At 44.1% G+C, this 24,183-nt stretch overlaps 1 gene segment (V, D, J or C); it reads left to right on the top strand.

Annotated features, from left to right (window-relative positions):
• Positions 1-16,312: 16,312 nt before the first annotated feature.
• Positions 16,313-24,183, top strand: part of LOC109268036 (T cell receptor gamma constant 2-like) — a 31,881-nt gene continuing 24,010 nt past the window's right edge. The window contains 2 exon segments of the C gene segment in view: positions 16,313-16,463; positions 16,559-16,876. Of these exon segments, the coding sequence occupies positions 16,421-16,463; positions 16,559-16,876 (361 nt within the window).

Below are 24,183 nucleotides of genomic sequence, written 5' to 3' on the forward strand. Positions count from 1 at the left end.
GACAGGATCACAAATCGCGTGACTGGCAGATGTGTTCAAACTTGTACCTGTATTTCATGGGCACCATGTTTCCCGAGAGCTGTACCAACTCTGGAAAGGGAGGAGGGAGGGTGGTGGAGAGATTAAGTGCGTGGACTCTGAACTCCAAGTGCTTGGGTTTAAATCTTGGGTCTATCGCTATTTGAACTCTCTGTGCCATAATTTTCTCATTCTAAAATGGAGTTACAGTGACCTGTCTCCTAGGTTGTGTGGACGACATAATTATGCTGGGCACATGCAAGTCCCCAACAGCATCAGCATCCACTGTTGGCAGCTCTAGTTTAGAAAAAATCGAGAACGCACATGCACGCGCACACACGCTAACAAGTATGACACTCATTTCTATGTGTGTGTGTATTGCTACAAACATGGGTGCAAAACAAAACGTTCAGGGTGTGGTAGGCGGAGAAAAATAAAGTGATTGTATATGTTCTGTTTTCATTAATGAATGCATTTAAAGCAAAAACGTTTATATATTAGAATGAAAACAATGTCTCATTTCAAACTGGGGAGGATTTTTGTTTATTTACAATCACCTTCTGTTTGGTGGGACAGGAGTTTTCTGAAGCAAGTAGAGATTCCCAGGTGGAACCTATGTAAGACCCACCAGATACAAGGAAGCGAAAATTTAATTTTGATCTACTCCTTGAGTCTCAAGAATTTGATCAGACCTCCTTAGGACAAAGTCTCTACATAGAGATCTGGAACTGATCTGGAACTGATCTGGAACTGGTTCTGCATGTGGAAAGCACGGAGGCAAAGGGGAGACTAACAAATGACCCAGAGCCGTGTGGGCTGATTTCAGTGCCGGGCACTCCTAGCCAGTGTCCCCTGTGGTTTCCAATCCTCAGCCCCTCCCTTCCCCAACCCGACCTGGGCAGCCCTGCGGGCTCTGCTCTGCACTGGCAGGTGCAGAGAAGGGGGAGGGCGGTGGTGTAGGGGACAGTGTGGGGGGCAGGAGGGCACTGATGTTTTGTTTTTTCAGGGTTTTTCCGGTCTATGTGCTCTATCAAATGTGGTTGATTCGTGGAAAAGGCTTGAAGTCAAACCGGCCTCTACTGGTTGGGGCTGTGCCAGCGGTGGCTGGGGTGCTACATGATAAATTAAGGGCAGTTAAACCACAGCCAACTTTGCTCACTTCCAAAAGGTCACAGCTAATGAAAGAAAAATCCATCTGCACACACGCATATGATTGCTGCCAAAGATATTCTTATTCTGTGGTGAAAGGTCCCTATTTTATACCAAGTTCATTCCAAGTAGCTGCTACCTGAGTTGGGAGTCTCATGACCAGGACTGTTGAGCCGCTGTACTTTAGTCCTCTCTGATGACACTGTTCTGAAGGAAGCAGAATGCAGACTTCTTGTAGCCCTAGCCAATCCTGACATTCCACGAAGAATCTGCACTTTTTAATGGCATGTGATTTACTGAAACCCATGTCTTTTAGTCTCATTTCTCGGTGTAGACAGGCTGACACAAGACCAGGGCCCATGAATCTACTAGCACAGGTAGGCTGTAGATGTTCAACAGAGAGGTGCTTCTTTCATCACAAGAACACAGACATATGCAGGTGCTGAGTCAAGTGTGTAATTGAATGTTGACTCATCCAAGTCCCTCTACAGGACAAATGACTGTAGAGTCAAGCTTAATTCGAGCAAGCTTAATAGAAGACAGGCACATCAGCTAGGTGGGATGGGGGTCCAGCAGAGGAAGGCTGTTCAGCAATGTGAACACAAAGAGCAAGTGTCCCCACCCCTGCTCCACTGGAACATGGTACAGAGAGGGTGCCCAGTCCTGAGACCCAACCTGACCAGTCCCTGGGGAAACAAAACTCTATTGTTGACGTCAGTGCTTTAGGCTTTCAAGGTTTGACTTCACAGAACATCTCACCATAGATTTCATTCCTCTTCTGTGCTTGGCGCTAACCTCTGGGTGAGCCTTGGCTTCCATGAACATGGGCCACATACTACTGGTTCAGCCTAGCCTGTGCGGGACTGAGCTCTGTCTCATGATAAATTATACACTGACATGCAGCATAGGCATCTGTTGGCCTGTTATATATGAGACTCCACTCCTGAGACAGGAAAATCTAAATGTGACTATACCACTGAGTTGTTTAGATTGAGTCCAAATTCTAGAATCTGCAGACCCTCCTCCCCTTTTCTCCACCATAAAAAGCTCTTTCTGGTTAGGCCTCAGGGTTCCACACCCTTTCTGGTGGCACTTCTGTCATTTGGTTCATTCTCAGAACAAACACAGATGAAGTTGATCTGACCTGCACAATGCACATTTGACCCTGTCACTACATTCCATAGTTATTTCCTCAGGAAACATCTCTGACACAAGAATACTTGTTTTCCATTACGTACATTTTCCCTCTAAAAATTAGAAAAAACTTTAAACGTCTGAGAGCAGAAAAATATGTTAAATAATTATTTTATTTCCGTGAAATATTCTATATCCACTTAAAATTATATTTATATCATTTATACATCACAGAAAATTATTCATTTAGGAAGGAAAATCAAATATGCAATAAAAAAACGATATATTGCATAGGAATATATTTATAAAAATAAAAACATAAATACGTCCATGCAAATCAGAAAGACAAGAAGAAAATAACCAAATGGCTTCAAGCATGTCTGCATATTCCAAAGTTTCTGCAATAAAGTGACTGTATTATTTTTAAATTATCATTTTTAAAACAACGTATACATATATTGGCAGTATGGCCACCATAATGGGAAATTACAAACAAAAAATGAGCAGGGGAAAAAAATGAAACTGTCAACACGGGTGTGGCTGAATATTTCGAGGGGCAGTCTGTGATCTACAAACACTTTTACAGAAAGTATGTATTAGTCTCAAAGTCAGGGAAGATAAAAAAAAAAAAGTTGTCATGAGAAACCAAGGTACAGGTTAGGGATAGAGCCTCCTCATGCACAAAGGAAGCAGCCTGCCTCACAGCTGCTTTCCTCTTGTCAGATAAGACACCTCAAACAACACATTTTTTTTTTCCCTCTGACAGTGTCTGCCTGCTTTAGAGCCAAGAACAAATCTGGCACAGGAGAATGAACAGAATCTTAAGAAAAGATTGCGTCCCACATCTTAACCTCATACATGTCACACAGTTCAGGTGACATTTGTGGTGACATAAATAGATAAAGGTATGGCTGTTGGAAGCCTTCACTTTCCATCCTCTTGAATGGCTGTAGACACACAGGGGCAGATGAAACGCCTTCCCACTTGGACATGAGCCCGGGGAAGATGGTCATGACACGTCTTCCTGTTTGTGAGTGACTCTCCACCTGTCAGCTTAATGGCACTTGAGCCCCAATTCTGATGTCTTGGAATTACTTGAGAGTCCTAAATAAAGCCAAACATTTAATTAAAATGTATGCTTTGCATAACTGAAAAGTGAATGTAAGCCAGGTCTTTTGGCTACGGCCAACAAATCATCTCCTTGGACACCAACTGCAAACTGGACTAGGTCAACAAAGACCATATCTGTGGTTGGAAAATGTCCAAATTCATGTAACAATCTGAGACGTTTTTATGCTGAAAAGCTGCAGATCAGGGAACAACAGTGGTGCTCTGGTCTAGAGGGACTCCCATTCTTCCCCCCGCCTGCCAACACCCGGTTCCATGGGCATGAAGGTTCTTCCAAGATGGGACAGGCCATGAGGACTGGCAGCAAATCCCACAGTGTAAGGGAACTCAGATAATTTGGGGTGGGGAGCAATGTGAGGATGAATCGAGAGACTCAGTGGTGTGCAGGCAGGAAGGCAGGGGCTGTGCCGGCCTGAGGTTGAGGTCATGGCTGCAGCAAGCGTGTGCTTGGCTGAAGCTGTGTGCCTGCTTAGCAGAGACCCGAAAGAGTGCAAGCCAGCCACAGACTCTTGTGTGACCCTGAGGTGATGGGCATATGTAGAGGAGCTGTGAAAATACTCAACAAAAATTTTAAGCCGGGAAGACTTATACTGTTGCACATGAAGTCTATGTGCTAGTTGCCTAAAATATGAATATGCTACCCAATCTATACAAAATAACCATTTGGTAAGGGTCACAGTCTTAAGGTGCTTGAACACAATCCCTAGTTAATCTTGGCTACGACTAAGCTATGTAGACAAAGGTGTGATCTCTAGGAAGCTAGGCTACAAAATAAAATAACTGAAAGAAAACAAGAGAGTCATGAGCAATCATACACGGCAGGGGATATAATATCACAGATTTAGTCCAAGCAACTCACTGAGCGTACAAACAACATGGAAAACAAACTTTTGTGGAAAAAGGAGTACATGCAATATATTTTCAGCAGCATAGTTTTCAATAAAAAAATACGAAGACAGGCAAAGAATCAGAAAAGTGTGACTATTCTTAGGAGGAAAAGCCCCCACAACTCAACACACACTGTCCTTGAGTGTGTCCAGATATTTTCTTTAACAAAGACTTCAAAGCAGCTATTACAAATTGTGTTCAAGAAAAAAAAAACCCTCCAGAAATCCATGCTTAAAGCAATAAAGGACATTATGACAACAAAAAGTCAACAAAGAGTTATTCTAATGATAGATACCCAAATTACAGAACAGAACATATGTTTAAAATAAATAAAATCTATAATCGAAACGTTTTATACCTGAAGTGAAATATTCGCTAGAGAGCTTTAAATTGAGAGAGCAGAAGAAACCATCAGTATGAGGGAACTTGTTCCACCTAATAAAGGGCATCTCTGAAAACCCATATGTAATCATATGTAATGTTGACAGACTGAATGCTTTCCCCCCAAGACCAGGAACAAGACAAAGATGTCTGCTCTTGTCACTTCTAGTCCACATGGTATTAAAGTTTCTAGACAGTGCAACTCAGTCAAGTAAAGATCTCTATCAGATTGAAAAGGAAATACAAAAATGTATCCACAGATGACATGATCCTGTAGGCGAGTATTTCCATGGAATCTACACGCACACAAAACCAAAACTACACTTCATAAACAAGGTTAGCATCGTCACAAGGTACACACTCAAAGTACAGAATATCAGTTGTATTTCTACGTACTAACAGGCAAAATTGAAACTGAAACTGACGAAAGAATTCCTTTTGCAATAGAACCAAAAATAATAACGCATTTAGGAATCAATTTCACAAAAGACGAGCAAATCTTCTTTGTTGATAAATATAAAAGAAGGTAGAGAAGAAATTAAAAATATCAGAATAAATGCAGAGAGCGCCCATGGTCATGGATTAGAAGATTCAATGTTATGATGGCAATTCTTACCACATTCATTAACGATTCAATGAGCAGGCTTTGTGGACACCTATTAATAAACTCGCCCTAGAATTGATATGGCAACCTACAGACCTAGACTTAACAAAAAAAATTTTTTTGAGAAAGAACACACTTGGAGGACCGATAAGGTCACCCTGCAGAAGCAGTTGGCGGAGGCAGGGGTGCACCCAAATTTGACTTGCGTGTTGAGGCTGAGAAAGTTGCACGTGCGGAGGGTATGAACAGGTTTATTACTGACACAGTTGGGGTCCTGGGGACAGCAGGGCGAGCCTTTCAAGCAAGGCCTTACAGCACCTGATTTCAGAGCTCACAGAAGAATTCAGTTACATAATTAAGCCAGTGTGGTCCTGGTGCAGAGAGAGCCTACAGGTCACCGGAAGGGAACTGAGAGCCAGAAATAAACCCGTATTTATGGTCAACTGGATTTTGATAAATGTGCTGAGTAAATTCAGTGCAAGACAGGATAGACTCTTCAACAAATGCTTCAGCTACAACTGGGTATCTGAGGGCAGAAGAATGAACTTCATTCCTTACCTCCTCCATGTATGAAAAATAATTCACAATGGGCCATAAACTTAACGGAAGAGCTAACACTATAAAATCTACCAGAAGAAAACATAGGAGAGAATCTTTCTGACACAGGATGAAGGCAAGGAGTTCTTAGAAATGACCCCAAGCAGGGGCGCCTGGGTGGCTCAGTCAATTAAGGGTGGACTTGGGAGTTGGTCATGATCTCAGGGTTCACGAGTTCAGGTTCCGTGTCGGGCTCTGGGCTGACAGCTCAGAGCCTGGAACCTGCTTCGGATTCTGTCTCCCTCTCTCTTGCCCCTCCCCCTGTCGTGCTCTGTATCTATCTCTCTCAAAAATACATAAACATTTAAAACATTTAGAAATGACCTCAAACACATTATCCATAAAAGAATACATCCTGATGAATTGGACTTCATCAAAATTCAAAACGTGTGCTTCAAGAGGCTCCATGAAGAAAATGAAAGACTACGGCCTGGGGAAAAATATTTGTGAATCATATAAAGGACTTTTATCTAGAAAGGACTTTTATCTAGAATGTATAAAGAACTCCTACACCTCAGTAAGAAGACAACATAACTTAAAAAAACAATAAAAGGCTTAAAACACACCTTTATCTGAAGGAGATACATAAATAACTAATAAGTACCTCTCAGTATTTTCAATATCACCATTCATTAGGGGCACACAAATGAAAACCACAAAGAGACACCATTTCACCCCTGCTAGAATGTCTATCATCAACAAGACAATCTCTAATGTGTCAGTGAGAACAGGGAGAAACAGATTTTAAAAAAATGAAATATAATTAGCATACAGTGTTATATTAGTTGCAGGTGCACAATATAATAATTCAACAATTCTATGAAGTATTCAGTGCTCATCACAATAAATGTTCTTAATAACATTTATCTATTTCCCCCATCCTCCCACCCACCACCCCCTCTGGCAACCAGCTGTCTGTTCTCTGTATTTAGGAATCTGTTTTTTGTTAGTCTGTTTCATTTGTGTTTCTTCTTTTGTGTCTTAAAGTCCACATATAAGTGAACTAGTATAGTTATTGTCTTTCTCTGTCTGAGTTATTTCACTTAGCATTACACTCTTTCAGTCCATCCATGTTGTTGCAAATGGAAAAACTTCATTCTTTTTTAAGAATGTGTACATATTCCATTGTCTATATGTATACCAAGAAGAACCACATTCTTACACACTGCTGGAGGGAACCAAAATGTCGCAGCCGCTTTGGAAACCTACAGACCCAAGGAATCCTCTGTTAGAAATCGGTCTAATAGAAATAAAAATAAATGTTGTCACAAAGACACGCATGCCATAAGTTTATAGCAGGATTAATCATAATAGCAAAAGTTGGCAATAATTCCAATGTTATCCACTGGTGAATTATCAAAATGCTGTCATCCACTCAGTGCAATAGTATTCAGCAATACAAAGGGACAAACTACTTATGCATGCAACATGAATGACCCTCAAAAACATTACGCTAAGTAGAAGAAGCCAGATGTAAAAAACTACACATTGTATAATTTAATTTATGTTAATTGTCTAAAAAGGACAGATTTATAAAATAAAAAGTGATCAGTGGTTTATCCAGAACTGGAAATAGGAGCAAGGAATAAGTGGAAATAAAGAAACTACTTTGGATGATATAATTGCTCTACAATTTTATTGTTTAAAAAGTATAAATTGACGAAAAACCATGAAATCAATCACAAATTTACAAGGGATGAATTTTATGCTATGCAAATTATACCTCTTAAAGCTATTTTTTTTAAAATCAAGGTTAAGTAATACCCTCAGCAGTGATGTCTCCATTCTTTTCGAACATTTTATTAAACATTAGAAATATCGTATTTTGGAGGCACCTGGGTGGCTCAGTCGGTTAAGTGTCCGACTTTGGCTCAGGTCACGATCTCAGGGTTCGTGAGTTCGAGCCCCATATTGGGCTCTGTGCTGCCAGCTCAAAGCCTGGAGCCTGCTTCGGATTCTGTATTTCCCCCTCTTTCTCTGCCCCTTTCCTGCTTGTGCTTACTCTCTCTTTCAAAAACAATAAACATTAAAAAATTTTTAAATGTTTATAGAAATACTGTGTTTCAGATCTACTGACTATAAATATGGTGACTCCTAACTGCTTATTTAAGCAAGAACACATCAGAAAAATGAAAGGCATTCTAACAATACGTACTTGGGGACACAGGACTTAGCCAGATTGGCCCAGACAATCCAGCCTGTGTGCTGGTTACTTTCAGAAGGTGTCAGATTCCAATTTCATGCCTCCATCCAGATTTGCTTAGCACAGATTATATATTATACAAAGTCTTCATTCTCAGTGTCTCCATGACTTAGAAGGTGACAAAGTAGCTTTTCCTCAGCATCACGACTGGTTCACTTCCGCTGCGTGACCACACGTGACACCTTCAACCCCGTCGTCTGACAGAGGCTTTGTGCTTCCTCATCCCTCCACGGAGCACACAGGTGAGCAGGACATGGTTAGACCCACACGCAAACCTCAAAGCAACCACCTATATAGCCTCTCAGAGCACATCTAACAATTTTTCAAATCTCTAGGATATTAAAATTCAAACCACTCCTTTATAAGGGAAAATGTTAACACTTTAAATTTTGGTTACTCTGACTGATGTCTTTCTTTCTCCTTTCTTCTCATTCCTTCTTTCCACAGTTGTAAATCTACTAAGTGCCGGCACTGCCCTGGGCGCTGGAGAAGGAAAGTCAAGAGCAGGCGAGCAGCCCCAGATGCCTTCTTGTCCCCCAGGCACCAATCAGCGGTGTGTCAGTCCCAGGACAGCAGAAACACAGACTCCTGCTCTGTGTAATTTTTAGCCAGTAGCCTAATGAGCCAGCCCTGCTTTACAGGAGAATCTTCTTTTCTAGGTGCCTTAATTCCAATAATAAGTTTAATTTTAATTCTTTCCTAACTTGCATGTTTATACAATGAAAATATAATACAATAAAGTAAGTCACCTTGAACACTCCTTCTCTGCCTACTACTTAGCCACATTTTGTCTTGAACAAAGCAGCTACCCAGGAGGACACCCTGACCATGTTCAAGTTCAGCGCCATAATCCAATGAACTGGTCATGCTCCCAGCCACCACTAGGTGGGGGTAAAAGTCAGAGGCAGGAAGCCAATGGATTCAGGACTGGAAAGTTTGACGAAGAATGTCTAAGGTGTTATTCCTTCTATTACTATTATCTGGCTCTTCTGAACTTATAATTGAGTAAATATGTTACTACTGAGAAATTGTATTAGTCTTAGAAAAATAAAGGTTATGCAGAAGTATGACTTAAAGTGTGAACTTCCTTTTTTCAAAAGAACAAGTCCTAGGACATAAAAAAAAAATCTCCATGAAATAACTCTCATAATGAGGTAATCAAGAGTTTAATCCCTCTTTAAGTTTCTGCTGGCTGAGAAAGAGATTTTCTGCTAATTCGTATCCATATTTCATCTGACTCTATGCTTTTGTAGGTTATGCAGAAGTATGACTTAAAGTGTGAACTTCCTTTTTTCAAAAGAACAAGTCCTAGGACATAAAAAAAAAATCTCCATGAAATAACTCTCATAATGAGGTAATCAAGAGTTTAATCCCTCTTTAAGTTTCTGCTGGCTGAGAAAGAGATTTTCTGCTAATTCGTCTCCATATTTCATCTGACTCTATGCTTTTGTGTTTTTTTAATCTTTTTTTCTTAATGTTTATTTATTTTTGAGAGAGAGAGAGAGAGAGAGAGAATCTGAAGCAGGCTCCAGGCCCCGAGCTTCTAGCACAGAGTGGGACATGGGGTTTGAACTCTCAAACCGTGAGATCATTACCCGAGCTGACATCGGAGTCTTAACTGACTGAGCCACCCAGGCGCTCCTATGCTTTTGTGTTTTAATCTGCTTTTAGATCCAATGTCAAGAGTCTGGAATATCAAGTTACTTGTACTTCCCCTGAGTCACTATGTCACATTTCTGTGCCTTTGATCTTTCATTTGAGTCTTTCTGCCTGGAATCTGCTTTACTGTCTGTGTATGGGTGTGCTTCTGATATTTACTAAGCTCGATGCTGGGAATAAAATAACACAGTCTGTAAGTCAAGTTTCCATCCCAGTGATAGAACGAGGCCAGGTCAGTGCTGAAGGCAGTGCAGCCCGCACAGGTGGAAGAAATGTCCTAGGAGATGCAGAGAATGTTCTCCCAGGAGCCAGGGGGTGGGGGGTGGGGAGCTTTCTCTCCTGTGTGTAGAGGATTGCAGAGAAGAGTGTGAAGGGTGGAAGACGCAAGCTGCACAAAGGGTTGATGGTGTGGCATGCATGTTTCCAGAAACACTGAGAGAACACAAGGAGACGGTACCCGGAGATTGGACAACTGCGTTAGGGTGGTGACAACGTGCTTTCTATCAGGCTAAGGACCCATGACTTCCTCAATCCTTTATGTCACTGAAGGATCTGGGGCAGGAGAAGAGATGATCAATGTTGTGTTTCTATTCATACGGAAAAGCTGCACACGGATTAGCTATGGGTGTGGACTCCAGCTATGACATCCCAACCCCACAAAGAGACCTGTCTGTGCCACAAGCACCCAATGCCTGGAGCAGCTCTGCCAGCCTGGGCCCTCCCACGTCACCCTGTCCCCAGCTGCTAAACGCTGATCAGGCCAGAGTGGGCTTCTCCGTGGTGCCCAACCCCTGACTGGCTACTCGTGCTCCCTCTCCTCCCTCGGTCTAACAGGCTGGTGTGCTGGGACACTCAGGTTTGTTCTCCACAAGGTCCAGCCTGCAAAGGCCTCTCCTCACTGGAGGGACCCCTGGAATTCAGAGCCAGGGCTCCCCCCTGGCGGTTGGGGAGCCCAGAGACAATCCCACGGGACCTGGGCCTTGTCCCTCCTTCCTCCAACTAGGATCCTAGCAATGTGACAGCTGACCAGTGTGATGCCCCAGTAGCCTTGACTGACAGAATGGAGGTCAGGGGACATGGGTGTCAAGCTCAGGAAGTATTAAGCAAGTGCAGAGTCAGTATGTGTTAGCAAATCACCACACACACACACACACACACACACACACACACATCCCAGCCAGAGTGAGCTACCTGGAAGAGAAGGTATTTTACATTCTGACACTAATTAAATTTACAGGCACACACTAAATGCAATGTAGTACTAATGTCCTTGTATCACCAAACATCTGACAACCTTCACAATCAGCAATTTCTTCTTACACGAGCCGCGTTTTTTGGTTACATTTCTTTCCGACACGTTTATGTTTATAGGTACATAAAATTAAGAGATCGTATAGAATGAAAAGCACAATCGCTGGCTCAATGTTTATACAAGGGAATTCTTAATATCTTTCGATTGATTAACTCTTTTTTTTTCTCCCTGTAACTCCATACTCAATGTCAGCTTATCAGGGGTGAACATCATTCCCCACCAGTTCACGTCTCCGCCAGCGTCCATCCGGGTTCCTTACTGCATTCAGTGTAGAAACAGTACAACTCAGTCTTTGTGCCCCCGGTAACCAATAAAGTCCCCACCAATCTTCTCTGTGTTCAGACTCTGTTGCAGGGACCTTATGTACAAGTGCAAGGAGCAAATACACGAGACACTGAGTGATTGATGAGTTCAGAGATGTCCAGACACACTGACGCCAGGATCAGCGTGGAGGAAAATCTCAAACTGAATATAACAGGAAATGATAGAAGGCTTTTATGATATTGAAGAGGGAAGAGTTTTCTGAAACAGGACTTCAAAGTATGTAAAGGATATAGTCATACAAACGTTTGACTACAAAACTGAGAATCACTATTTAGTGAAAGTGCTTTCATGAAGTTTAGATAGTAGATTAGCTGAGGATATTTGCAACAGCTAAAACTCACACAGGATAAATATCAAAGAGAAACAAATTCATTCAAGTCAAGAAGTAATTAAGAACAATTACTATAACCTTAATTTTAATTATTTAATGTTTATACAATCTACCTTTATTTTTATGTATAATCTATTTGTAATGATGTATTATAACAATACTTGTATAATGCCCAATTATCTATTTTTTGTATTTATAAGATTTATAAATTACTGTTAATAGGTAATGTAAGGCTGTCTGGGTGGGTCAGTTGGTTGAGCGTCCGACTCTTGATTTTGGCTCAGGTCATGATCCCAGGATCTTGGGATCGAACCCACATTGGGATTCGCACTGAGCTTGGAGTCTGCTCAAGATTGTCTGTGTGTGTCTCTCTGTCTCTCCCTCTGCCTCTGTCCCCCACTTGCACACTCTCTCTCGAAAATAAAAAATAAATAGGAACTGTAAGAATAACTAACAATCTTGATTTGCCAGACACTCTCCTAAGTGTTCCATGTGTATAAAATTATTTAATCCTCACCAACCTGTGAGGTGTGGGCTGATTTCCCTTTTCACAGACGAGGAAGCTGAGATTTAGCGCATTGAGAATCGGGTCCGGTCACACGGCCAGGAAAAGTGGGCCCGGCCGTGGGCAGCCTGGCCCCTCTGGGTGCTGTAGCCTCTGCCACCGGCCTCCTTTCTGCTGCACCCAAAGGACACGGACGGCCAAGTGTCCGAGGGACAGACTTCAGTGGGTGCCAGGTATGAAAAGAGACCCTCAGCTTCCTTATCAGCAGCCCAGGGCAATAACCTGCTGAAACAATGTGATCCTGTTTGGTGGCCATCAGGTTGGTAAAAACTATGATGTCAGATAATAAGCACAGTATTTAGAGACAAGGTGTATGTGTATTTCCTGGCAGCCGCAACCCCGGGATGACGCTCCCAGGGAAACGCGACTCCCAGCATGCAGAGACCCTGAGGTGTGGGTGCCAGCCTCGCTGGTGACAGCCAGTATGAGCAACAGGACAAGTGCCTGTCACTGGCGGTGGAGGGATTCATGCAGTGGCTGCAACCAGCAGCAGAAGGGGCAGCACAGAGGAGCAGTGAGCCTAGTGGATGGACAGATGGACAGATGGATTGACAAGAATGCGATTCCATTTATATAGATGTAAATACACATTATTCACAAGCAATTCTCTGTAGTTTTCACAAGTACATAAGACACCAAGCATATCAGTCAATCCTCTCATTTGAGGCCGGGGAAACGGGGGTCTTGCAAAGAGGAGCCCCTTACCTGAAACTCCCAAGCACACTGAGTACACAATTGGAAAAACAGCTTTCCTGCTTAGTATTTCCGGTTGTTCCACTCACTAAGCTGAGTATTTGCTGAAGAGACCACTTACCTGGGCTCCACTACGTTGTAGAAGGTGTGGGTCATACCTGAAATGGCCAGCAGGGGGTGCTAGATGTCAGTGTAAGTAACAAGCAAACTACCATAGATTTTATGCAGGAAGCTCCTTCTTGAAAATAGGAAGTAGAACAAGATCACAGATTACATTTGAAGCAACAGCTCATTGAGGACAGAAATTAATCCCTGAATCACAAACATCCAAGCAGGTTTCCTGGGGCACGTGCTTCCTTAACCTGAAGGTCTTGAAGTTAGTTCTTGCTGTGCTCTTAGCTAGACAATCTCAAGTATGTTACTTACTCCCCCTAAGCCTCTGACTCATCTGCAGAATGGGATGAAGAACCCCTACTTTATTCAAGGAAGGAATCAAGATGTACAATGCTTGACATTTAAAAAAGCGTGGTTGTTATTATTTAATGCACCAATGATTTCTGTTATGACCTTCAGAAAATTAGTCTCCGGGCGCCTGGGTGGCTCAGTCGGTTAAGTGTCCAACTTCACTCAGGTCATGATCTCACTGTCCGTGAGTTCAAGCCCCACGTCGGGCTCTGTGCTGACTGCTCAGAGCCTGGAGCCTGTTTCAGATTCTGTGTCTCCCTCTCTCTCTGACCCTCCCTCGTTCATGCTCTGTCTCTCTCTGTCTCAAAAATAAATAAACGTTAAAAAAAAAAAAAAAAACTAAAAAAAAAAATTAGTCTCTAACAAAAGGAAAGGAGGTATTAATTCACAAGTACTAGAAGAATTTCTGTAGTGTTCTGAGGTCCAGCACTGTTAAATGCATGACTGCTCTTCAAGAATAACTTATGTTCTGGGGGCGCCTGGGTGGCTCAGTCAGTTAAGTGTCTGACTTTGGCACAGGTCATGATCTCACTGTCCGTGAGTTTGAGCCCCGCGTCTGGCTCTGTGCTGACAGCTCAGAGCCTGGAGCCTGCTTCAGATTCTCCGTTTCCCTCGCTCTCTGCCCCTCCCCCGCTCGTGCTCTGTCTCTCTCTATCAAAAAAATGAATGAACGTTAAAAAAAATTAAAAAAAAATAACTTATGCTCTTTGCTTATTGGCATGTGAGAGTAGTTCTTGGGTTCTGCATTCTCTCTGAATTTTTCTTCATGACTCCATAGTCTTTATAATTAAAAGAAATTACATACATATACATGCAGTTGTATGTATAAGGAATGGAGGGTGTGACGGGTTTTGGAATTTCTTAGAGTAGGGTTTGAATCAAGACTCCATTACTTATGTAACCTTAAGTAGTGAAACATTTTAAGATTCCAATAGCTGATCTGTCAAATGGGGTTGTTATAACTACCTTGACATGTTATGAGGAATAAATGCTTATAAGAATTACATTGTACTTAATTCAGGCTGATCGTATTTATTTATAAAGCAACCAACTTGGCCCAATCTCTGGCACTGAATTCCCCAATCCATGGGTTATCCTTCTTTGAATAGAGGACATCACATTCTACAAACTAAATTGTTCTCCCAAGAGAGTATTTGGCTGGAGGTTTGCGACAGACTTCATTAAACAGTAAGGCTGGTCATGGCCACAGTTCCTGAGCCTTCAATTTGAGAAGTATTTGAACAAAAATGGTAACATTGAGAGAAACAGACTTTTGAATGCTGGTAATGTGAAATAAAACTTGTTTAAATAAAAGAATAAAAGGCTGTAGATTTTCTCCCCCAAAGTAAGATTTTCCTATCAGTGAAAATTTAGGAAATAGGGAAAGGAGGAAGAAAAATGTCGCCCAATTTGTCACCACCCACACTGCTCACCTTCTATATTGAGACTCTTTCCACCTGCCGTTTTGCTGGTCAGATGTCTCCCCCATTGTCACTCTCTGTTCCACTTAACACTTTAGCACAGCTGCCCTAGATACCTGCTGAGGGTCTGAATGATGGGCCTGGAATATTCTTTTAGCAGAGCATCTACTCAACACCTCACCATCTCAGCACAACCTCAAAGCCTGCATTTTGGGACACTTTAGCTTTGAATCCTGGTTATAGCTCAGCATGTCTGCCCTCCAGTTTTAACCAGGAAGAGGAGCACGGGAGCTGGGTCTGGTCATGGGTGCTGCAGGACCCAGCCCTCCAGCCCAGCCAAGTCCCCTTAATTGATGTCCTCACTGCCCTCTCCCTCCAGGAGGTCAGGCTATAATTAGCATCACTATTTATCATAACTACACCCAGGAAGCCCTGGTATACCTGGCATAACTGAAAGGGAAGCTTCATTTCAGTCGAAGTCAATGCTCCCTTTATCTCTCAAAATTTCATTTCAGACACATTCCTCAGCTGCCCTTTCAGGAGGCCCTGCCTTTTCCATTTCTGAGGATCTGACCCTGGAACCTCAGGACCTGGTCCCGCCCCCTGGTCCGCACCCCACTTGGGTCAACGCAGACTTCTGCCTTTGGCCACGCACACACACACACACACACACACACACACACACACACACTCACACATTCACACATGCCCCTGTCTTCCACAACAATAATATTCCCTATAATTTTGCACTCTGGGGATCCCAGAAATCATCTACGGCACCCAGGCCAGTGTTGAGGTGAAACTCCCGTCCCCACATTTCCTGAGCATTGTCTATGCACCTGGGACAGGCTACACACTTTGCTCACATTTCCTGTTCAGTCTGCCTGCAAACGAACGAGGTCCCTTTTGACAGATGAGGAAAAGGAGGAGAAACAGCTCGCCCACGACTGCACAGCTATCGTGTTACGTGAGGGCATTTACTCTTCTGATGCCACCTCGGGACAATGCTCCAGTGCCAGCTGGGGGGGGGGGGCGGTGCCTTTTAGGCGGGCATTGCTGCTCTGCTTGCCCCCATCGTCCCTGGGCAGGCCATGCCCCCATTGCTCTGTGAGTGCCAAGTGGCCATTTGAGGCTTGGGATTTGTCTCCAGCCAGACCCAGCTGTCATCCCACCTGATTCGCCTTAGGCATGTAGCCTTGGAAGAGATACTGAGCAGAAACCTATTAGTGCTCTGCTCAAGCAAAGTCAATGTCCAATCAAAAATTGCTATTATTAGTGGTGCTCTTACTGCACCAAAGTTCTTCAGTGTTTCTTAGCACCTCGACCACTGGTGGTCCCTCTCCCCCTTGTGGTCAGACCTGTCCCTGCCCTCTGGCTCCTCCCTCTCCCCTCCCTCCCGCCTCTCTCTCACCAGTGCCTGCAGGTGCCTCAGGGAAGCAGAGCTCAGACCTTAACCTGCCCTCTGCCACCTATCCAGTCAGTCTCCGTCCAGCAGGTGCAGCTGGGAGGTCACCCTGGGCTTCTCCCCACCAGCAGGGAAGCAGAACCATGCTGGGTTACCTCGCCCTCCTGTGTGCTCTCCTGTTTCCAGGTAGGTCCCGACTCCTTCCCTGGTGTGGGGTGACCCTGGTGCGGGGTGAGCTGAGGCTCCTATCTTTCTCCGTCTCACCACTGTCCCCCTTGCAGGTGGCGTGGCAGCAATCAGTCTGACTCAGCAGGCTGTGGCCGTGGGGCGTGTGGGCAGCTCGACCACCCTGTCCTGCCAAGCCAGCGCCTCCGTCAGCTACATCCACTGGTACCTCCACCAGGAGGGGACTGCCCCCAAGAGGATCCTCATGCTGGACATGTCAAGGTTATATGTGCAGAGGTATGGGGGCTTGAAAGCGGACAAAATCGATGCCAAGAAAGGCAAGGAAAGCAACAGCTGTGAACTGTCAGTGAAGAAGCTGCAGAAGAGCGACGAGGGCGTGTACTACTGTGCTGCCTGGGAAGCTCACAGCCCCGCGCGCTGCTCTGCACCCTGAGCAAAAAGTCTCGCTCTCCCAGGGTGCTCCAGGCCCGGACCTCCCAGGGTTGTTGGGTCCCTGGGGCTTCCTGGGGTCAACAGTCAGTACCCCTGACACTCACGACCCCTCTGCGGGTCCATTGCGTATAACCCAGAAGGCTAAGGAGCCCCTGGTGGGCAGCGTGCAGAACCAGGGAGCTGTCCAGTCTGGAGGCACTTTTTTTTTTTTTTCTAATGTTTATTCTTGAGAGAAAGAAGGAGAGAGAGGGAGAGACACTGAGCATGATCCAGCGAGGGGCAGAGCAAGAGAGGGGCTCTGTGCTGACAGCAGAGACAGGCGGAGCTCGAACTCACCAACCATGAGATCATGATCTGAGCCAAGTAGGATGCTTAGCAACCTGAGCCACCCAGCCCCCCTCCCCCAGGCACTTTTCTAAAGATCTTCCAAGGAGGTGTTTCTGGAGCATCTGGAGCAGGATCTGAGCTGCTCAAGGCAGCAGCCACGAGCACCAGGCACCAGCCTCATGTGGCTACTGAGCACTAGAAATGTAGCCAGTGCACTAGTCCACGCTGCAATGGGCTGCTTGTGTAGCACACAAATCATATTGTGGAGAGCATAAAAAAAAAGATGCATATTGAAATAAAACTTTGGGTATATTGCACTAAATAAAAATAGTCTTAAATTGTACTTGTTTCTTTAACTTTTTTTAATGGAGCAGTTTGCAAATTTTTAATTATTCCTTCAAATTGTGTCTCAAATACATTTATTTCTGTTGAATAGAACTGTGGTGGACTGGTGATTTAAGAATCTGACCATCTCCAATGAAGAATGCGGGAATAAAATATCGTGCAAATAATTTCAAGGCCGAGAGACTCTGGGGATTCCGCACAAAATGGGTGCAAGCCGAGACTGGAAGGCAGCTCCTGACTCCAGTTTCTAAGTTGCCGCCCCGCCCACCGCTGGTTCCTGTGCAGAGAGAGAGACTCCTTGATCAGAAGCCCAGGAAACAGTGTGGCTGACTTTGCAGCACCCTCACCCATGCCTGGCGCTCACTCTCCTGTGGGGGAAATGATCCTCAGGGCAGGTGCATGCATCAGCCCTGGACGAGACCCCGGGCCCTCCGCCTTCCCCTTCTCCTTGAAAGTGACTCCATATGGGATTTGGGGACCAGCTTCCCTGGACCTCTGTTCTCTCATCTGTAAAGTGAGGAGGTTTAACTGCTACAATGTGTGACTGATTTTTGTATTAAAGCAAAATTATACCAAAAATATATCTTTATGTTCACTAACTTCTAATAAAGCTAGTCAACCTCTTGACCAAAAGAAAAAAAAAAAAAGAAAAAAGAAAGAAGAGACATTAAGGAAAAGAAAAGCTATTTACTGATTCTCCAGCCCCAAACAGAAAGGCCCTGCTGTGTGGGGGAAGATAAAGCTCTCTGAGGAGGTCTAGCTGAATTAAATGCATTTTCAATTGAAAATTCCAACTTTATATGACATAATAGCATTGGCAAAAATGATTAATGAAAGGGAAGTCTAAATGATTGGAAGTAAATTGGTTTCTCAGATTTGCTAAATCTTCCTCCATCTCGATTAGCTTCTGTTTTTGTGGATGAAGATTTATATTTAAGACATGCTTGTCTGTGAAGGAGCCCAAACAACATCTGGACCCTCTACTGAAGTCCTGGCTCAAAGTTAAGGCCTCCAGCAAGTGCAGGAAGTGTGTGAGGGGGGGGAGGGTTTGAGGGGGCAGAAAGTCACCTTCCCTCCCTCTTGGGGGTGGTCCCCTCATTTGTCCTCCCCATTTCCTAATACAACCGAACCCTCTCGTCTTGCTGCACCTTCTCAGTGCCTGACTCCACAGAGGGGTGACTCTGAGATCTGGTTATTATAGTTTAGTTAGAGAGAAGTGAGATAAATATGAAGACACTCTCATGAGAAGTGATCCCAAGTCCATGTCAATCTCAGTTTTCCACGTGGATCCATTGTGCTTTTGATGTACAGCCTGAGAGGACAATGGCCTTGTACAGGGAGGAAATACCCACTATGTGGAGGAAGAAACAAATCTATGTTTGGAGTCATTTCCTCCTCCTGCCCTTCTCCTTTTGGCTAAGGTGAACTTCACCCAGGACACTTTGACCACACATAGTAAAGGCCAACCAGCTCTGCCTTAAGTAAAGATTATTCATTACAAGGTTGTTTCAAGGCTGATTCATGAAAATACTAAAAATATCTTATTGGAGTATATAGGACTGAGTATAGTAGGGCCTCTATCTCTGTTGAAGTGAGATTCATATTTTGAATATACTGATGGGCTCACATTACCTCAAGGGTAAAAGACTTTGCATAGATGGCTGCTTGAAAAATCCTGATGATTTGGGCTCAACTCATTTGTTTCATTCCTGAGATGGGTGAGACGCAATGCTTTTGAGTAATAGAAGCAACATTATAATTTCAAATCAGTGCTGAATAAAGTCCAAGAACACCTCAAAAGTCACAATTTTCCTAGTTATAATATCCAATACCAAATGCTCACACCCACCAGTACTGTGGAAGAGTCATGTCTGTTACCTCAGAGTCATCTCCTAGAAATCACACTTCTAAAGATTTCTAGGTACACCTGGAAATCCATGTTGACTATTTTTTGGGTGCTTTTTATGGTTCACCCCCAGAATGGGTTCAGGGACACAGCCCCGGGTAGAGGAAAGGGCATAACTTAGGAGGGGTCACTGCTAAACATTGGGATCATGATAGTTTTTACGATGTCATTTCTATACCCTGATTTGTCACGTAGCAAACTTGCATTGCTTTTGAATTTTATTTTAAGATGTATTTTTGAAAACAATTCATGTGTTACTTAATATTAAAAATCTTGCATATTACTGAACACGTAGACAGGACATGTGACATCCGATGGTTAGAAAGGCCTGAAACGGGCTGTGTCATGATCATTTTTGTCCCCTCTTCTCGAACAACAACTTTTGCCTCTGTTACAAAACAAAATCCGGTTTTCTCTTTGGATCCCCACTGACTCCATCGGCCTACTTAGAGACCAGGTCTGTTCTTGGAGAATCGGAGTAGGTACTTGGGCTGAGTGTGTCTTTTCCCCCGTGGAGGACAGACACCAAGTACTACAGACAGTGGCACAAATAGTCTTCTCATTAACGCTGTGCTGTAACTTTTTTGGTTTCCTTATGTCACTTTTGTCCAGATGCAGAGGCAGGAGTGAGATGGTCCCAGCAGAAGCACACACACTGTCGCACGCAACACTGGTTTCCTTCAGCAACGTTCTTGGGCACTTTTATTGCCTGAAACACGATCTCCTAGCCTTCATGGAAGGTTACTAGAAAATTGCCCTCGCGTGTTCTTCATCTGGAGACTGAGAAGAAGATAGCCTTTCAAGTAGGACTCTGTGTGTCTCCACTTTGGGGGTACAGATTTCTCTCCCAGTAACAGGACAAGGGTGGATGTTGTGGGGCACTAAGCGTGGATTCTGTGAAACCTGTTTCCTCCCCAAGATCAACACACCATGTTTCTCTCCCCCTGCTCTGTGCCCCAGTCCCCAGGGATTATGCTAATGGGCATCTTTGCTCTGATATGCATTGACTGTTGGTCAATGGAAGTTGAAGTTCAAAGAAGCATCTCCATGTCCCCTGACAGAAGCATTTTTTTCAGGCACTAGGATGGACGTCCAAGCCTTTGGATATAGGGTCCTGGAAGAGAAGAAATAAATGCCTCCTGTGGGTTAGTTGGTATAAAAGGGAATGGCCACTTCCACTCGCACCTGTGTTTTCCTGAGCATAACCCTCTGTCTCTGGTGTAGATGGCACTATCTGTTGGCCCCTGCGAAGATGCAGACCCCCTTCAGGGAGGGAACCCTGAGCTCACTCTGCTCCCACCTCCCAGCCTCCTCCTGATGCTTCCACTGACTGCTTCCAAACAACAACCAGAGAATAAGGAAACCCACCCATGTGGTCCATGAGGGTCCACCTCGTAATGCCCAGGGCGAGGTAAAGAGAGGCGGACAGTCCATCTGGACTGGAGCAAAAGAATGAAATCAAGCAGACAGATAAGTGGGTTATATTTGCCTCCAAGGAAATAACACAAGTTGGAGACTCAGGAGAGTTTAGTTCCTTTCATTTCACTTTCTGCAAAACCACCAAGGTCCCATCCCTAACAGAACAGGATGTGCTTTTCTAGTTGATGAACGTAGCAGAGAGGAGCATGTAGATTATTTGTAATGCTGTCGTTCTTCAGTTAGATCAGGGATTCCAGGTATTTGTCGAGTTATGAAGTAAATCGTCATCAGCTAAGTAGAACAAAATTAATAACTTACAGAGATATCTGTGTAGATACATGATTACAGTGCTTTTCGACACAATATTATGATGAACCCAAGTCTGTGTTCCTGACGTCCTTTAACAGAATAAATAATTGTACAGCAGTGAAACCATCCCAAATCTTATTAAAAGAGACCAGAGAATTGTCTTCCACCGTCACAATGTCAACTACAACCTAGCCTCTCACCTTTGTTATAATTGATCTACCTTTTCTGTCCTTCCTTCCTCTTCTCCCTTGCCACCTTTAGGTTGACATATAATCGTTTCGATCACAAACTGACCCTTCCTATCTACTGTGGTTCTGTTGTCTTTTCTTTTAACTTCTAAATTGAAGTTACAGACTGATTACCAAAATCTGCAGTTATATTCTGAAAGTGGCAGAATTAGCGTTTGTAGCCCACAGGTCAACAGATTTCTTTGATTGCTTTTCTTTGCTTGGCCAAGAAAAAGAATTAGTTTCTTTTTGAAAATTAACAAATATAATGTGATTCTGATAAGATTTTAATGACAGGTATTTTTTGCTGAGAACTCCTATGTGTACTCCTAGGCACAGTATGAAGCACTTTACATACTTGTTATGTGATACCTCGTTATCAGAGGAGAGAGGAAAGGGAGTCTCATGGTTATCAATGTACCCACACAGATGTCCCTAACCCTGCCCCAGGTGTCTGGGTTGACATAATTTCCTATTGACTTGCATTCCTGTTTGGAGACAGTGTATGTTGAAATGCTGTGATTATCTCAGAGAGAAGTTAGGTGCCCAGAGATTTTCAGTAATTGTGAAAAGCTCAATCTGAAGGCGCTGACAGTGAACAAATTTGAATTCATATCCACGTTGCTCCATTGGCTGCCAGATAAAGTGCTGGATGTTGGGTCTGTCCACGAGTTCTTGTGATCATCATGAACATTCTTCAAATGTACTTCTTTCAGGGAGGGAAGAATTGGTTTTTAGAGAAGATTTTAGAGAAGAAACAGTCTAAGTTGTTTCAATGTATTGTTGGGTCACTTTGAACTCTCTTAGTGCTCTTAACTTTACAAGAACATACTCTGGCATTTGTGAGCAAATATGTGTTGTCCCAGACCTGCTGCCCCGCCCAGCAGGGCCTGGGGAGGACAGTGTGAGGGTCACTCATGAAGCCACGGTTAAGGAGTCACAGTGGGCACACATCTGGAAGACTTACTTTTTCAGACAGTTTGTCCCGGAACCCAGTCTGCTAGAAGAGTAAAAAAGGGTAAGAAAAATCACATATCTTCTTTGTTCTGTAAACTTGCTTTAGCAGAAAGTATAATAGGTCAACTACATGGAGAAGACTTAAAACCTCACAGTCAGAATTAAGTAAACAACCAAAATGTGCAATGAGGATGATATTTTGGAAATTTTTAGCTGGTAGAGTTTTCTTCTCAGACGTGCATTATGTCACTGGGAGTCCTTCCTCTGTTTAGGGAAAACCATGAGAATTAGTTCCATGAAAGTGAAGCTGTGCCCAGAACAAGCTCATTTTTTTCTGTTAAAGAGTTTTTAAAATATTTATTTATTTATTTATTTATTTATTTATTTATTTATTTATTTCTAAGAGAGACAGAGAGAGTGTGTGTGTGTGTGCGTGCACGTGTGTGTGTGTGTGTGTGTGTGTGTGTGTGTGCAAGTGGGGTGGGCAGAGAGAGGGAGACACAGAATCTGATGCAGGCTCCAGGCTCTGAGCTGTCAGCCTGGATCCTGACGCAGGGCTAAAACCCACCAACTGTGCGATCATGACCTGAGCTGAAGTCGAAAGCTTAAGTGACTGAACCACCCAGGCGCCCCCAAGCTCATTTTTTAAAATTAATCATGAGCTAGTGAGCTTGAAAGTCAGAATAAAATGAAAAAAAAATGGTCGTTTTTTTCCCCCTATATTTCAAGTCTCTCATTTATAGATTTATGGGTAAGCCTGGCAAACTGGGAACACAGAGTTTCACTAGAAGTTCTAGATGCAGAAAAGTGGGGGTGTTCAGTCGGCCAAGTTCGCATGCAGGTCAGAGAAGGGCTAGCACTTGGCGCTGGGATGTGATGTGATGTGTTGGGGAGACAGTAAGAGAATGTATTTTCTGGTTCCCTGTCTCTGGGGGTCTTATCCAAGGGAGGATAAAAAATTCCACAGAAACCCAAAGCACATGGAGGGAGAACGTGAGAACATCTGGCTGATGTCAAGCTTCTGGAACATGGCCCTGGAGGAACACCACCAACAGTGGAGACATCAGCACAGACCAGCCCAAACCAGCCCTGACTGTCCCCACGGGCTGGGACCCAAACGCTTCTTAGCATCTGTGAAACCCAAACGCTTCTTAGCATCTGTGAGAGGGTCAGGGCGCTGAGAGGACCACAGGAGGCAGCAGCCAGGCTTTGGATGAGAAGTGGCAGGTGGGAACTTTGCATCCCAAGGCGTGCTGTGAGTTGGTAGGGGTGGATTTGGGGCTCGTTAGTGCACAGGACAATTCAGAGAAAGAGGCTGAATCCAGAGAGCAGGGCCAAGGGCTGGAAGAGGGCGGCAGGGAGACTGTGAGAACTAACTCTCCTCCCGGGTGCAGTGATGGCATCCTGGGGTGAGCAGGAGGCAGGGAGACAGAAGGATGAGGAACGGGACAAAGGAGACAGAACTAGCCTGAAAGGGGCTGTTCTAAACCAGAGGAAACTGTCTTCAGTTGGTAAGCTTAGTGCCTCCTCCAGCATCAGAAGGAGGAAAAGATGACATGTGTGAGTTCAGCAATGACGACGCTCCCATCCCCTGCCACGCACCAGAGGTGTAGCCTGGGTTTGCTGTAACCATTGCGCCCTGCTCAAGGTGCCTGTGTGAGGGGGGAGGGCGCACCAGTGGGGACCACAATCCATCCCGAGCCCTCCCCGCCCTGTACCTGGAGCAGGGCTGTGTGAGCCTGGAAAAAGTGCCTTTTTCTAATTTTCTGCCTAGCTTGTGCCGTGTTTTAATTAGTAA

Source organism: Panthera pardus, unplaced genomic scaffold (assembly GCF_024362965.1).
Source record: "Panthera pardus isolate Hobbes unplaced genomic scaffold, ASM2436296v1 HiC_scaffold_8, whole genome shotgun sequence".
Classification (NCBI taxonomy): domain Eukaryota; kingdom Metazoa; phylum Chordata; class Mammalia; order Carnivora; family Felidae; genus Panthera; species Panthera pardus.